The following is a 16,684-nucleotide window of genomic DNA, read 5'->3' on the forward strand; positions in this document are numbered from 1 at the left end:
TTAATAAAATATTACAGTTGTGTATATTACTTAGTTTTTTTTGTCTTATTTTTCATTCCGTCATCATCTGATCTCTGCTCAGACAGTAGCAGCCAGCCAGTCAACCATCTAACGTTATCTCACGTTTCTGTGATGAACTAGGTTGATTATTTGCCTAATGAAAACTTCCAATCAGCCCAACGTCCCACATAGTTCTTGACAAATTCTCTCGTGAATAGTTTGATTTCTCCCTAGAGAAAACGGCGCGTTGAGCTCACTAACTAAATGGAATTCAAGTAATTGAACCAACGTCGGTCAATTAGTTGTTAAATAACCGAAAGGAAGCTCAACATTTTGATTAATGGCTGAGCGCTATTCCCAAAACTCAACATCTTGGAAAGAGAAGTTACTGGACAAAACCATTTTTTGTTGACGTTTAGCTGATTATTTCGATTTAGGAGACTACACTTTAGCTGTAAATAGACATCCATTTTGTGTCACAATTCGCTTCATATATCTCAACTATTAGCCATGGCTGCTACTTCCACTATAGTCAGCATTTTTCTTTCAGCCATGCTTTCTGGTTGTAAAATAGCATTTAACTTCAATTATTAATGTCAGATTACACATATAAACTCAGATTTTACGACTAAGCATTTAGATGGCTCCTTGGAAAGTCCTCTGTGCTCTCAGGAGTTACGGAGCCCTGAAATATGCATGGCTTCTGAACACACAAAACTGCAGATGGTCATGCTCCTTATTTACCAACAGTAGAGCCGAAGACAAACTGCACTTCCCCCGTAAATGAATGTCAAGTATAATCTATTTTTCATTCATCGTTTACATTATGGTAAAATGTACAGTTGAAGCTTTCGCAATATGCCGTTCTGCATGACGATATCAGTGGAGGCTGCTGAGGGGAGGACGCCTCATAATAAGTGCTGGAACGGAGCGAATGGAATGACATCAAACCATGTGTTTGACGTATTTGATATCATTCCACTTACTCCGCTCCTGCCATTACCACGAGCCCGTCCTCCCCAATGGAGGTGCCACCAACCTCCTGTTATCAATACGCTCTCAAGACAGGTAGCGTGTTCTGTTGACAGTGACAGTGACTCAATGCTATGTCCCTGTCTCTCTTTAACCTTTATGTAACTAAGCAAGTCAGGGAGCGAACAAATTCTTATTTGCAATGACGGCCTACCCCGGCAAAACCCTGACGACACTGGGCCAATTGTGCGCCGCCCTATGGGACTCCCAATCACGGCCGGATGTGATACAGCCTGGGTTCGAACCAGGGACTGTAATGAAGCCTCTTGCACTGAGATGCAGTGCCTTAGACCGCTGCGCCACTCGGGAGCCCTAGCCACTTTTACCGCAATGCTGTAGCCTGAAAACCTGACCTCATCTCTCCAGTTTCTAGGAAATCTTCTGTTCTGTTTGCCATTACCATAGCCTTGAGTTAGGTGTTACTATGGCAACCTGCTGTGAACGGAGGTGTGAGTGAATTGTGCAGTAATCCACTGGGCCACTGGCATGCTGAGAAACGCTGCTCTCTCTCTCTCTTGTCTGGTAATAGAGGCCTCTCTCTCCGTTCGTTTTGGCTTGCTGCTTGAGCCTCATCTCTGAATGGGAATAATGTGTCAGAGGGGATTTGAAGCATCTTCAGGCTGTCACTTTCCTCCGTTACAAGACACCAAACAGCCGTTCACATGTTACCTGTACGTGGCTGACTCAAGCTCACTCAAATGACTCAAAGGAAATAGAAATAAGACAGTAATGAGTTTAGCATTCTGTTCACAGCTGGGTTTTAATAAAACTAGAATCAAACGTCTTTTGATTATCACAGGGCATACTGTCATGGTGTTGTGTCTGTGTTGTTCTGTCAGACTCTACGGGAGGAGAAGCAGATGTATGAGAAGGAGATGGTAAACATGCGTGCCAAATACGAGGACGATGCCGCCCACTTCAAAGAGTCACAGACCCGGGCGCTGGAGGAGCTGTCGAAAAAACACCGGACCACCCTGGAGAACACACAGACTACTGCCGAGACGGAGAGGAGCTGGCTACTGGCCGTAAGAAGAGTGTACACACACACACACACACACACACACACCTTAGGTAACACTGCACTGAATCTACGCAACACACACACACACACACACACACACACAGCAGCGAAACTGCACCTACACACCTCAGCAATGGGATGGGATTGGGATTTCCACTGCAGAAACAATCACTTCACCTCCAAGCTATGATTTGCTATGATTTGGCTATTGTTATGAATAGCAAATGGCCTTGGCTTACGGGGTAATACATTATCTAATTGCATTATTGTGCATATCTATACCAAACTACACTCATCTGCTCTTGCAGTGCACAGTGCCATTACAACCACCCTAATGAACCAAGTCACATAGGATCCAACAGCAAGACTAAAGAACAACAGTTGAAACAATGATTCTCTTCTACTAATTGAATGTGGGGATAAGAGAAAAGGTCAATGCTGAGTCTGAACCTTATTATGAAAGCCCAATGATTACCAGTTTGAAATAGGTTTTTAATTAATCACGGACTACAAACAGCTGGTGGAACCACTCTGTAGAGACCGAGAAAGAGAGCCGTGGATAGCCAGAAAGAGAGAGAGGAGAAGGGAGAGAGCGAGAGACTCATTACCATGGGCAGAACAGCTTATCTTTCCTCCAAGTCCCTCCATGTCATTTGCATGCATGAATTCCAGGCTTTTCCGTGCTGGTTTGGCTCTACAGCTTGTCAGAGCTACTTGTCAAGGCAGTCCCATGAGTGTTGAGAACAGCTCTATGCTGGTATAGCTTTGACTACCCTCAAGTGCTGCCTTCCATTCCACACAGAACACATAAGTGCTTCCACTATGGATGTCTAGTGGTTTAAAATCATACAGAAAGAGATTGGTTATATTGGTTGACAACAGACCCATCCAAAAAAATATATAGTTTCCTTGCTGTAATGTGGTTTGTCACTAGTCTCCCTCAGCTTTTAGGGCCCTGTTTTGCTCAGTTCTTGATTAGGTATTTCTCTCTGTTCAGCCTTCTCTGTATGAGAGCCCAGTGCAATGTACCTCCGCCATGTCTGTGTCTCTCAGGTTGTGTCTGTGTCTCTCAGGTTGTGTTTGTGTGTCCCATGATGTGTCTGTGTATCTCAGGTTGTGTCTGTGTCTCTCAGGTTGTGTTTGTGTGTCCCAGGTTGTGTCTGTGTCTCTCAGGTTGTGTCTGTGTGTCCCAGGTTGTGTCTGTGTGTCCCAGGTTGTGTCTGTGTGTCCCAGGTTGTGTCTGTGTGTCCCAGGTTGTGTCTGTGTCTCTCAGGTTGTGTCTGTGTCTCTCAGGTTGTGTCTGTGTCTCTCAGGTTGTGTCTGTGTGTCCCAGGTTGTGTCTGTGTGTCCCAGGTTGTGTCTGTGTCTCTCAGGTTGTGTCTGTGTCTCTCAGGTTGTGTCTGTGTCTCTCAGGTTGTGTCTGTGTCTCTCAGGTTGTGTCTGTGTCTCTCAGGTTGTGTCTGTGTCTCTCAGGTTGTGTCTGTGTGTCCCAGGTTGTGTCTGTGTGTCCCAGGTTGTGTCTGTGTCTCTCAGGTTGTGTCTGTGTGTCCCAGGTTGTGTCTGTGTCTCTCAGGTTGTGTCTGTGTGTCCCAGGCCTGTGTCTGCCTCTTTCCCAGTGTGCTCTCTGTGTGTGTCAGGGCTCAGAGCTCTGCTGCCTCAGCTCTAGTCCTGCAGGCAGTAGAGCAGTGCCTAGCACCCACGCCTCGTTATAAACTACCATGACAACAATCTCCCCACCCCGCTCTGCTCAGCCCAACCACTCAAACACACACACACACACTGTTCCAGGACCTGCCTATGCCGAGGTGTTGGAGATGCTGACAGAACCTGGCTCTCACTCTATTAAATAATTACTCTTTTTTTGTTTTCTATCTGCTTGAAAACATCTGCTGCAGTGACATGACTAAACTGTCTGTTTTGATATCCCTGACTGATAACATATTCAATTAAAGCACTCAAAAGACATGCACGATTGACTCAGCCAAAATGCAATTAGTCATCTTTTTATTTCTCAGCTCGGTAGCTGCCAAAGGCTCCTGTCAACTCGTCCCTCTCCAACATGGTTGCATGATTTACTCTTTATGTAATAAAATACCGGCCAAATGACAGATGTTGGGTTAAGCCGATGTAATTAGCCAGTCCCTTGTTTATATCAGGGCCGGCCAACCTAACACCATTGTGGCCACTACTCTCTGGCAATTTGAAGGATGACAGTGGCTTTCCTCATGGGCTTTGGAATGTGTGTACGTGCGTGGGTGTCTCTGACACACAATGACCCTGTTAATTCTTCATAGTCAACACATTTTCCACTGTTTCTCCTTCCTGTTTTAAATGGGAGGAAATGGAGGTAACGACCCCTCTTGTTTTAAATGGGAGGAAATGGAGGTAACGACCTCTCTTGTTTTAAATGGGAGGAAATGGAGGTAACGACCCCTCTTGTTTTAAATGGGAGGAAATGGAGGTAACGACCCCTCTTGTTCTTCCACCAGGATGCTATTTGAGCTCCGGAGTCTCATCGGCAGAGGAAGACTGTGATTACACCTGTCTGCACCTCACCAGCTGCTTTCAGGAACCTTATCTCAGGCAGACAAACGTTGGTCGATCCCGTGTGTGTGTGTGTGTGTGTGTGTGTGTGTGTGAGTGAGAGAGAATTTCTCTATCTATCATCTCTGCTCCTCGCTCTCTCAAATGGGAATGGAGAGAGCGGAGAAAGGAGAGCATAATGAAATGGGTCGATGTTTGTGCGGCGGTGAGTCATTGTAGTCGCAAAGAGCAGCTTGACAAGGCCATGTGGCGGCAGCTGACATCATATTTTGGGCCAACTCCCCCAGGCTCTTCCTCTGCGTACAGCAGAGAGTCATTTTGTCGTCAGCACCAAGGTGTGGGATGGACTTTTTAGTTTGGACACTGAGATAGAACTAGTGACTAGTCAAACTACCGTGGCCCGGCTGACAGACTTTGTGTGGCACACTAAACGTTTAGAAGCTTTGAAGAGTATGCACTTATTCAAGAAGCGTGGGAAATGGGAACTCAACGTCTTCGCACACACATCCCTTAACTTGACACCCAGTGTAAAAAAGAAACATAGGGGAAGACTCTAACAAGATTAAATGCATAATGTCATACACTCTTGTTGGGATGGGATCACGAAACATAGATGAGCTCCTATTTGCATATGTGAGTGCAGAGAAGGATGAAAGCGCTAAACGATGTAGCCTTAACCTACCAGACACGCACCTACAGTGTGCAGCGCAGTACTCAGCCTTACTTAGTCCATCGCGCTGACCAGTCTTCTGCTCATATAAAGACCTTTTGAGATTGCACTTTGATGTGTCTGTGGTATATTCCATTTTGGGTCATTGGAAAGCATGAACCGAAGTTACAGAGGGAGAGGATCATGCTGCAGAGTGTCAATCCCCTTCTGTATCAGAGGAACCTTTAATATTGGAGTGGACATGGTTCACATAGTAGTCTGTCACTAGTCAGCTCAATGCATTGTGTTTATTTGGCAGTCATTGATTTGGCTCCAAGGCGTCCTTTCAGAGTTTTATTTTATTTTACCTTTATTTAACTAGGCAAGTCAGTTAAGAACAAACTCTTAAGAGTAATATACTAGTCATAATGTTTTTATGAAAGTGGTCAAGACTTCTGTTTTCGTAGAAGATGTAGGCCTATATGAAGGGGTTTGAACAATGTCCTGTCCACAGTTGAATCAGCGCTGACGTTAAGAGATGCAGAGCTGTTGAGAATTTCATGGCATTTCCATGCCTGGTGCTAAAAATGCCACTCATTCCCTCCATCTCATTGGCCTGTCCCTGCTATGGTGATGTCTACTGATTTATATTGTCACTTTGGTGTCGTCTACTGGCACAAATATCCTGCAATGAGAGTGAAATGGTAGACTAGCGATCTATGCCATACGAGAAATGTCTGAAGGCTGCATTTGATCTGTGATATCGCACCGTCACAGCGGAAAAATCTTTCCTCCCTGCAAATGGAGTTCCATAATGTGACATGACTTTTATCAGTAAACGCTGCATCTTTTATTTGCTTTGCAGACATCTTTGTCTTGAGTGGCCTGACTTTGCTTAAATAATGAACTCACTCACGTCATCTGTTTTCCCAGCAGGATATTAACCACCTGCCCTGGGGTACCACATTTAATGTGTCACTTGTGATTTAAACACACACACACACACAACCTCCTAAATATAACAGCTCTCGAAACAAGCCCTCCTCCAAAGAGCTCCACTGAATCCATATTACCGGATTGTGTAACAACGATGCTGACAAAACTCTTTTTATTAGTGTATTCATGTGAATAATGCCAACTATTGTCCTTTCATGTACTATTCATTCCCTTTTAAACTGTCATTGATTTTCCTCATTGATTTTCCTCTAAAAGCACAATTATATCTACAAAGTATTTTCAAATCATAAAAAGCCTATAATATTGTAAGCCCTGTAATGGTTATTGTGCTGGTATTATTATAACAGTCTTTGTGGTATGCCTACAGGAAATGGAGCAGCAGTTTGAGAGGGAGAGGCTCTCATTGGTGGAGCAGAAGAACCTTCTCAGACAACAACTGGACAGCCTGAGGGAGGAGCTCGCCGCCAAACTTGAACAAGCCAATCAGGAGGTCAGTCATGAGTCACTCTACCTATCAGATCTCTCCTCTTTCTCAATTCATTTTGACCATGTATTGTGGTCAGACACATAGAATTAGAATTACTGGTGCTAATTGGTGTTCTTTGAATTTTGATGCTTTCGATTCTCAGAAAACAAACCAGGTTTGAAAGGAAAATAACAGCAGGAATGTATGTCTTGGCTCATTTGAAGTGCAGTTTCCCAACTCTACTGAAGGGAATGTCTAGGAGTTCATTACAGCTGGTTAAGATATTAAGGCCTCTCTGAGCACTGAGAGACTTCTAGAGAACAGCTGCTGATGTGTAGAGTGTGTCTTGACTCATTTCAAGTGCAGATTCCCAATTGTAATTTATTACAAAAGGGAATATATTTGACTCTACTTTATTACAGCCGTTTTTAAAGCCTGTCTGGGTACTGTGGTGTATGATAGACTTCTAGCCTTTATTCTTGTTCTGTGCTGAGTGTGGGTCTGCTCTCCCTCCCTCCCTGTCCCTCCCCTGTGTGCAGGTGTTGCGCCTGCAGGAGCTGGTGAAGGAGGGTGAGCAGGGCATGGGTTCAGCAGAGGGACACATCTCCAACCTGAAGGAGGCCCAGGACAAACTAGTGGAGGAGTTGGACGCTACCAGGGCCAGACTGAGAGAGACCAGCAACCTGCTGACCGCCCTGCAGGTGATAGCACTGTTACAGCGCACACACACACACATACAGTGCCTTGCGAAAGTATTCGGCCCCCTTGAACTTTGCGACCTTTTGCCACATTTCAGGTTTCAAACATAAAGATATAAAACTGTATTTTTTTGTGACGAATCAACAACAAGTGGGACACAATCATGAAGTGGAACGACATTTATTGGATATTTCAAACTTTTTTAACAAATCAAAAACTGAAAAATTGGGCGTGCAAAATTATTCAGCCCCCTTAAGTTAATACTTTGTAGCGCCACCTTTTGCTGCGATAACAGCTGTAAGTCGCTTGGGGTATGTCTCTATCAGTTTTGCACATCAAGAGACTGACATTTTTTCCCATTCCTCCTTGCAAAACAGCTCGAGCTCAGTGAGGTTGGATGGAGAGCATTTGTGAACAGCAGTTTTCAGTTCTTTCCACAGATTCTCGATTGGATTCAGGTCTGGACTTTGACTTGGCCATTCTAACACCTGGATATGTTTATTTTTGAACCATTCCATTGTAGATTTTGCTTTATGTTTTGGATCATTGTCTTGTTGGAAGACAAATCTCCGTCCCAGTCTCAGGTCTTTTGCAGACTCCATCAGGTTTTCTTCCAGAATGGTCCTGTATTTGGCTCCATCCATCTTCCCATCAATTTTAACCATCTTCCCTGTCCCTGCTGAAGAAAAGCAGGCCCAAACCATGATGCTGCCACCACCATGTTTGACAGTGGGGATGGTGTGTTCAGCTGTGTTGCTTTTACGCCAAACATAACGTTTTGCATTGTTGCCAAAAAGTTCAATTTTGGTTTCATCTGACCAGAGCACCTTCTTCCACATGTTTGGTGTGTCTCCCAGGTGGCTTGTGGCAAACTTTAAACGACACTTTTTATGGATATCTTTAAGAAATGGCTTTCTTCTTGCCACTCTTCCATAAAGGCCAGATTTGGGCAATATACGACTGATTGTTGTCCTATGGACAGAGTCTCCCACCTCAGCTGTAGATCTCTGCAGTTCATCCAGAGTGATCATGGGCCTCTTGGCTGCATCTCTGATCAGTCTTCTCCTTGTATGAGCTGAAAGTTTAGAGGGACGGCCAGGTCTTGGTAGATTTGCAGTGGTCTGATACTCCTTCCATTTCAATATTATCGCTTGCACAGTGCTCCTTGGGATGTTTAAAGCTTGGGAAATCTTTTTGTATCCAAATCCGGCTTTAAACTTGTTCACAACAGTATCTCGGACCTGCCTGGTGTGTTCCTTGTTCTTCATGATGCTCTCTGCGCTTTTAACGGACCTCTGAGACTATCACAGTGCAGGTGCATTAATACGGAGACTTGATTACACACAGGTGGATTGTATTTATCATCATTAGTCATTTAGGTCAACATTGGATCATTCAGAGATCCTCACTGAACTTCTGGAGAGAGTTTGCTGCACTGAAAGTAAAGGGGCTGAATAATTTTGCACGCCCAATTTTTCAGTTTTTGATTTGTTAAAAAGTTTGAAATATCCAATAAATGTCGTTCCACTTCATGATTGTGTCCCACTTGTTGTTGATTCTTCACAAAAAAATACAGTTTTATATCTTTATGTTTGAAGCCTGAAATGTGGCAAAAGGTCGCAAAGTTCAAGGGGGCCGAATACTTTCGCAAGGCACTGTACATACACACAAACACACACACACAGGCAGGCACACGCAAACACACACAAATTGATTTTTTATGGGTCCTTGGTGGTATTTACCTCATCAGGGAGCCATTGGATTCTCCAACAGGCACCCTAATGATTTTCCTTCCTCATTCCCTCTTCTGACCAGGTATTTATTGATTGTATATTAAGCTTATTTATGGGGGTAATAAAGTTTATCTGTACTGAATAGCCTTGAGTCTATTCCCTTACTAAATCTTTCACGTCCACCCGCTTTGTCCCAGATTCCAATTCTTCATATGTCAAGCAGGCTTTCCAGCAGCTTTGTCCCAGATTCCAATTCTTCATATGCCAAGCAGGCTTTCCAGCAGTTTTGTCCCAGATTCCAATTCTTCATATGCCAAGCAGGCTTTCCAGCAGCTTTGTCCCAGATTCCAATTCTTCATATGCCAAGCAGGCTTTCCAGCAGCTTTGTCCCGGATTCCAATTCTTCATATGCCAAGCAGGCTTTCCAGCAGCTTTGTCCCAGATTCCAATTCTTCATATACTAAGCAGGCTTTCCAGCAGCTTTGTCCCAGATTCCAATTCTTCATATGCCGAGCAGGCTTTCCAGCAGCTTTGTCCCAGATTCCAATTCTTCATATACTAAGCAGGCTTTCCAGCAGCTTTGGGTTGACATACCTAATCAGGCTCAGATTGTACATTTTGTTCTCATCTTTAAAGAGCCCATGTGGCATTGGCACTTCATTATGCCATTGACCTTCTGAGGCTCCCCTCTCTCCTCTTCCCTCTCTCGCTCCCTCGCTCTGGTCCTGCGTAATGAAGCAGGCTGTGGTCTGAATGAATGTCAGGGGAAGTTTTGGAGCGGCATTGATGGTAGTAGGTCCAGGCTGTTTTTCCTCTCCTCTGACTGATCACACAGAGCACAGAGCACCCATGTTCACACAGGCCCCCAAGATCCTCATTGGTAGTAATGTGTGTTGACTCCTGTCCATACATGGTTAGATCTCATGCTCAATTGTGTTGTTTATCATGAGAGTTAATATCATTAACCCTTTCTCTCTTTATTCCTGTCTTTCTGTCTTTCTCCTTCCCCGTCTCAGGGAGAGATGGAGGCCCAGAAGAAGCAGCACGAGGCTAAAGTCATCACTATTAAAGAGGACGAGAAGCTCAAGATGGACAAGATGGCACTGGAACTGGAGCTCAAGTGGACCGAGACGTTAAGGTGTGTGTGGTGTGTGTGTGTGTGTGTGTGCGTACATGCATTTCTTGTTTTTGGGTCTGCCTTGGCCCTGGGGTTAATTTGGTTGAGATGTGCCAAGGATGGCGATGGAGAAGTTAAGTGAAAGAGTGAATCCAGCTTCATACTAATAATACCAGTCCAGGGCTGGTCTCTCCCCAGCAGGAGGTCCTTCTCTCCCTGGCTCAGAGGATTATGAATGGACGGCTTCATTTAAAAAGAGCCAGTGCTGCAACACAGATTATGACCACTGAAAAGGCCTGTGACCATTGGAATTATCTTTAGAGGGCTCAGCGTCCACACAGATCATTAGAGTAATAATAACACTAATAATGCTGTACTTGTAAGTACTGTAGCTAGCTAGGTCACACATTGAGTTTGTGTGCAAGTGAAAGAGGAGGAGATGATGATGATGTGAAATTATACTGCCCCAAAATATGGGCCTTCATTTTTCACAACATTTGTTCAGCCGCTGCCCTCGTCTACCTCTAAATGTGTTTTTCGTCTGAAGCAAAAGCGGTTGTTTACCAAGGGAATTGAGCCCGAGTGACAAGCCACTGCTTATGAATTTCAAGTGTAAAAACATTTTGTTGGCACAATAAAGGGCCATTTGAATCTCAATGTCGACCACAGCGCATCAGGGACATGTGAATCACGGTGTGAACAGAACTGCAGCTCAGAGATGTGACACTGGAGATGAGGAGGAGGAGGAGGAAGTTCATCCTAGCTCATCAGACAGTCCAATTAGTGTCTCTCTCCCTTGCTGGGGTCAATGTTAATACAGCATTAGGGATGCCTGATCACCAGGAAGGCTCTGCTACACATGGACTTCTACAATAACACCATCCAGATCAGCTCAAAGTTTTCTCCTGTCCTCCTCTTTATCTCGTGTACTGTAATTAGGTTTCATTTACCCTCCTCTCTCGCAATGTTCATATTTCACAGTTGCATTCCCCTTCAGCGCCTTTTCATTTTGTAATTTGTAAGTTATGCATTTTACATGCTCTTTAGTTCTGACAGCATTTAGGGTTTTTATTAAGTGAGATAGTAATTAAAACTAAATTGAAGACTGCTTTTTCTCTAGTAAAGCATAATGCAAAACACAACCCCCGGGGGTTCTGATTGTACTTCTGCCATGTCGAACTCGAGCCAACATGCCACTCAGGGAGAGCGAGAGAGAGAGAGGTAAAGGCAGAGGGAGAGATATTCCCATTTTCCTCCTCCCTCCTCTGTTCTAGGCCCTTCTCAGTAGGAGGAGGTGCTAAGGAGCACCTCTCTTTCATGTCCTGTGACGGACTGTCAGACACATCTCTCCACCTGCTGGTGATGTGGAGCGAGATACAGCAGCAGAAATACCCACATTTAAAACCTCCTCTCTCTGTTTACCTTATGTAATGGTGGGCTTGAACATGAACTGCATTAGCAAGAGGGACAATGCAGATGGGCGGCACCACCCGACCGCACCGCAGCGTCTATGACACACCTGCACACCTGCACAGAGAACACATGGAGAATACACACACACGTAGCGTCACAGACAGAAAATGATTGAACAGAGCTGGTCTGGCTCTGTGTATGTTCTGAGAGAGAGAGAGCCCTTTAAGGTCCACCATTCCAGACGGCTAGAATAGAACAGGGAGCTTCGCTACTGTGTTTCATTGCGGTGATGTCAGAACTGGGTATCATGAACATCCACAGTCAGTTTCTATCAATTGAGATTTACCTCAGTCAAATGAAAGCTTTGTGAGAGATGCAGTTATTGGCGTTGGTGTGCCCCAGATGTGGGGGGGATTCTTGAAAGTCAGGCTAATCCTTGTCCAGCAGGGAAACAACATTTTTATAGTTGAAAAAAAAATGGATTATTTGAGATTATATACATTTAGGGGAATTTTTATAGTAAAATATAAATGTGGAGAATTTTCTAAATACTTTCAATACTAGTAATTTCATGTCGCCTCTATGCCTGGAAATTCCCTTGTCCTGTCACGATCGTCGTAAGAAGCGGACCAAAGCGCAGTGTGGTGTGAATGCATCATTTTAATGGATGACGAAAACACAAAGTAAACTGAACAAAACAATAAATGAACAACGACCGTGAAGCTATATACCAAATGTGCTGACACAAGCAACTAACATAGACAATCACCCACAACCCACAATGACAAAACAGGCTGCCTAAATATGGTTCCCAATCAGAGATAACGACTAACACCTGCCTCTGATTGAGAACCATATCAGGCCAAACACAGAAACAGACAAACTAGACATCGAACATAGAATGCCCACTCAGATCACACCCTGACCAAACAAAACCTAAAAACATACAAAGCAAACTATGGTCAGGGCGTGACATGTCCAGAGCAAAGGATCCCAATTTCAAACTTTAAAAAAAAAAACTGCCAATGGTGGATATTAATTAGAGGTCGACCAATTATGATTTTTCAACGCCGATACCGATTATTGGAGGACCAAAAAAGCCAATAACGATTAATCGGCCATTTTTAAATATATATTTTTTTATAAATATATATTTGTAATAATGACAATTACAACAATACTGAATTAACACTTTTATTTTAACTTAATATAATACATCAATAAAATAAATGTAGTCTCAAATAAATAATGAAACATGTTTAAATAATGCAAAAACAAAGTGTTGGAGAAGAAAGTAAAAGTGCAATATGTGCCATGTAAAAAAGCTAACATGAAATCTGGTGGTTCCTTTTAACATGAGTCTTCAATATTCCCAGGTAAGAAGTTTTAGGTTGTAGTTAGTTATTATAGGACAATTTCTCTCCATAATATTTGTATTTCAAATACCTTTGACTATTGGATTTTCTAATAGGTACTTTAGTATTGCCAGCCTAATCTCGGGAGTTGATAGGCTTGAAGTCATAAACAGCTGCTGGCAAATGCAGTAAAGTGCTGTTTGAATGAATGCTTACGAGCCTGCTGCTGCCTACCACCGCTCAGTCAGACTGCTCTATCAAATCATAGACTTAATTATAATATAATAACACACAGAAATACGATCCTTAGGTTATTAATATGGTCAAATCCAGAAACGATCATTTTGAAAACCAAACGTTTATTATTTCAGTGAAATGCGGAACCGTTCCGTATTTTATCTAACGGGTGGCATCCATAAGTCTAAATATTGCTGTTACATTGCACAACCTTCAATGTTATGTCATAATTGCGTAAAATTCTGGCAAATTAGTTCGCAACGAGCCAGGCGGCCCAAACTGTTGCCTATACCCTGACTCTGCATGCAATGAACGCAAGAGAAGTGACACAATTTCCCTAGTTTAATATTGCCTGCTAACATGAATTTCTTTTAACTAAATATGCAGGTTTGAAAATATATACTTCTGTGTATTGATTTTAAGAAAGGCATTGATGTTTATGGTTAGGTACAGTGGAGGAAAAAAGTATTTAGTCAGCCACCAATTGTGCAAGTTCTCCCACTTAAAATGATGAGAGCGGCCTGTAATTTTCACCATAGGTACACTTCAACTAATCAATCCAGAAAATCACATTGTAGGATTTTTAATGAATTTATTTGCAAATTATGGTGGAAAATAAGTATTTGGTCAATAACAAAAGTTTATCTCAATACGTTGTTATATACCCTTTGTTGGCAATGACAGAGGTCAAACGTTTTCTGTAAGTCTTCACAAGGTTTTCACACACTGTTGCTGGTATTTTGGCCCATTCTTCCATGCCAACCAATGGTTTTCACAGCATTTCTCTGTTATTTTGAGATTAGCTAAAGCTGCAGTATGAGGGGAGAGATGGTCTACAATGCTGTTCAAATCAATATTTTATATTTTGATGTTTCTGAAGTGATATTTTGCTGAAAAGGCTAGCATGAGGGACAAGTAGCTATCCACAATAAGATGCGTTTTGACAAAAGTCACCCAACCTTGTAAGTTACCTAGGTATAATCAATCAATCAAATGTATTTATGACGCCCTTTTTACATCAGATGATGTCACAAAGTGCTTATACAGAAACCCAGTCTAAAACCCCAAACAGCAAGCAATGCAGATGTAGAAGCACTGTGGCTAGGAAAAATTCCTTAGAAAGGCAGGAACCTAGTGAAAAACCTAGAGAGGAACCAGGCTCTGAGGGGTGGCCAGTCCTTTTCTGACTGTGCCAAGTGGAGATTATAAGAGTACATGGCCATTAAGACAGATCAAACGTTCATAGATTACCAGCACCTCAGGAGTAAATGTCAGTTGGCTTTTCGTAGCTGAGCATTCAAAGGCCGAGACAGCAGGTGCAGTAGAGGGGGAGAGAGAGGGATGAAAACAGCCGGTCCGGGACAAGGTAGCATGTTCAGTGAACAGGTCAGTGTGTATAACTAACAGGTCATGGTGTATAACTAACTAGCTAGCAACTAACTAGTTCAATTTCTCTCACGATTATAAAGGATGATGATGCTGAATGAACATGGTAGCCTCGCCGCGAGCTCCTAGAAAACTTTGCAGGTTTCTACTTTTTCTAGTGTGTTCTCTCATTTTCTTGCTCTGTTTGTTTAATGCATTACTTCATACACCCAGGTAGAACTATTGGAATATGAATTGCTTGGTACTCACCATCCACCCGATCTTCCCGAATTCCCAGAGACAGCGGAAACAATGTTCTAGCCTCGTCAGTGAGGCACCGGGTAGCCTGGGAGTCCTACCGGATAGAAGAAAACAAAGACGCTGATGGAGAGGCAGACGTGGAGGGGTCTTAGTGCGATTGAGACGCCGGGCGACCCGTCCTCCATTACATTTTATACTACTCATTAGTGAATTAGCTTGACAAACTCAGAACGAGGATCTCCTTCCAGACGGACATCAGATTCTGCAACATACTTTTTCAGTTTTTCTGAGACTTGGCTTTCCTCCGACATTCAAATTGATTATATTCAACCAGTGAGTTTTACAGTTCATCGAGCAGATAGGAAGTGGGCTCTCTCTGTCTGGCAAGAACAAAGGTGGTGGTGTCTGTTTCATGACCAGTAACAAGTATTGCGATTGGCGCAATGTACAGGCACTTCAAAGGTTCTGCTCTCCAGACTTCGAATAGTTGGTCATCAAATGTCGCTCTTTTTATCTTCCCGAGAGAGTTCTCGGGGATTATCACCAATCGCCATTGCACTGGATACTACCCTCACTCACCTGGACAAAAGGAATGCATACTTTGAGGATGCTTTTTGACGGGCCGTCCCCAGGTGTTGAAGGTAGGCAGCAACACCTCCTCCTGTGGTCCTTAACACAGGGGCCCTACAAGGGTGCGTCCTCCGTCCCCTCCTGTACTCCTTGTATACCCAGAGATGCATGGCCGTACACAGTTCCAACTCAATTATACATTTCACTGACAACACGAGAGCAGTATGCCTGATTACCGACAATGACGAGGAGGTCTGCACTCTGACGACGTGGTGCCAGGTAAACAACCTCTCCCTCAACGTCAGCAAAACAAACGAGCTGATTGTGGACTTCAGGAGGAACCAGGCTGGGCATGCCCCCATCCTCGTCAACGGAGCTACCGTGGAGACGGTCAAAAACGTCCCTGTGAAACTGCACTACGCCACTGGATGGAGTCCATTTGTGACTGACTGCCTGTCATCTTTTTGGTGTTCAGAGTGAAAGCTTGGATCTCAATGGGAATTTCACACTGACGTAATTCCTCCATTCTCGCTATACCCTCCCATTCTCCTTCCTCTACATGCTCCACTGTCCTTCTTCCATTATCCCCTACTGCCTACACTCCTCCATCCTCTCTGTCTTCTCTACATTCTCACCACTTCTTCCTTCCCATCTCCTCTGCACACCAGGTGCTGAGTGCCCTCCTAGGTAATTAGCCAGATTGGGGATTCGGGGCTGGGTTATGAATATGAATGTGAGGCTCTTTACAATATAAAGGCCCTGAGAGCTGCGTGTCTGTGTTTTTCTGAAGCGATGAGGATCAACACATGTCCTTGCAGAAGTGTCAGCGGGCTAAACTGGTGTGATGCGTCATAGCACTCTCTCACCCTACCCTGATGCTCATCTGGTGTTAGGAGGGACAAAAACACTGGTGGCGTCCTGCCCTTAACAACGTCATTCTCTGATAAATAACGATTAACATGCAGTCCACACTCCTACTAAAAGGTATTTGCAGCGCCGTTAAACATGTGGGCATTGGATAGCACTGAGATGGTGAGGTGGGAGATGTCTGCATGACGCCGTGGGGAATTCTACACAGATGTACGCTCTGCTCTGTTCCCAAGGATGTGGACTCGGAACACCTCCAGAGCTCCGACAGCCAGCGGCGTGCTGGAAATGTTCAGCAAATACAGGACATAATGTTGAGCTGTTAAAACTTCATAAGGCTAGGGGCCCCGCTAGCGGGACAACTTCCGGTGAAACTGGAGGGCGCACAATTCAAATAA

The 16,684-nt window shown here is 43.9% G+C and overlaps 1 protein-coding gene across 18 annotated transcripts in view; it reads left to right on the forward strand.

Annotated features, from left to right (window-relative positions):
* The window catches only part of LOC110529583 (protein FAM184A), a 110,708-nt gene that overhangs the window by 50,730 nt on the left and 43,294 nt on the right, over window positions 1-16,684 (forward strand). For all 18 annotated transcript variants that reach the window (XM_036985007.2, XM_036985012.2, XM_036985010.2 and 15 more), the window contains 4 exons: window positions 1,872-2,057; window positions 6,571-6,693; window positions 7,209-7,370; window positions 10,118-10,239. In XM_036985007.2, the coding sequence (XP_036840902.1) occupies window positions 1,872-2,057; window positions 6,571-6,693; window positions 7,209-7,370; window positions 10,118-10,239 (593 nt within the window). The remainder of the gene's footprint in view (window positions 1-1,871; window positions 2,058-6,570; window positions 6,694-7,208; window positions 7,371-10,117; window positions 10,240-16,684) is intronic.

This window comes from Oncorhynchus mykiss, chromosome 8 (assembly GCF_057628025.1).
Source record: "Oncorhynchus mykiss isolate SJ-2025 chromosome 8, ASM5762802v1, whole genome shotgun sequence".
NCBI classification, from domain to species: domain Eukaryota; kingdom Metazoa; phylum Chordata; class Actinopteri; order Salmoniformes; family Salmonidae; genus Oncorhynchus; species Oncorhynchus mykiss.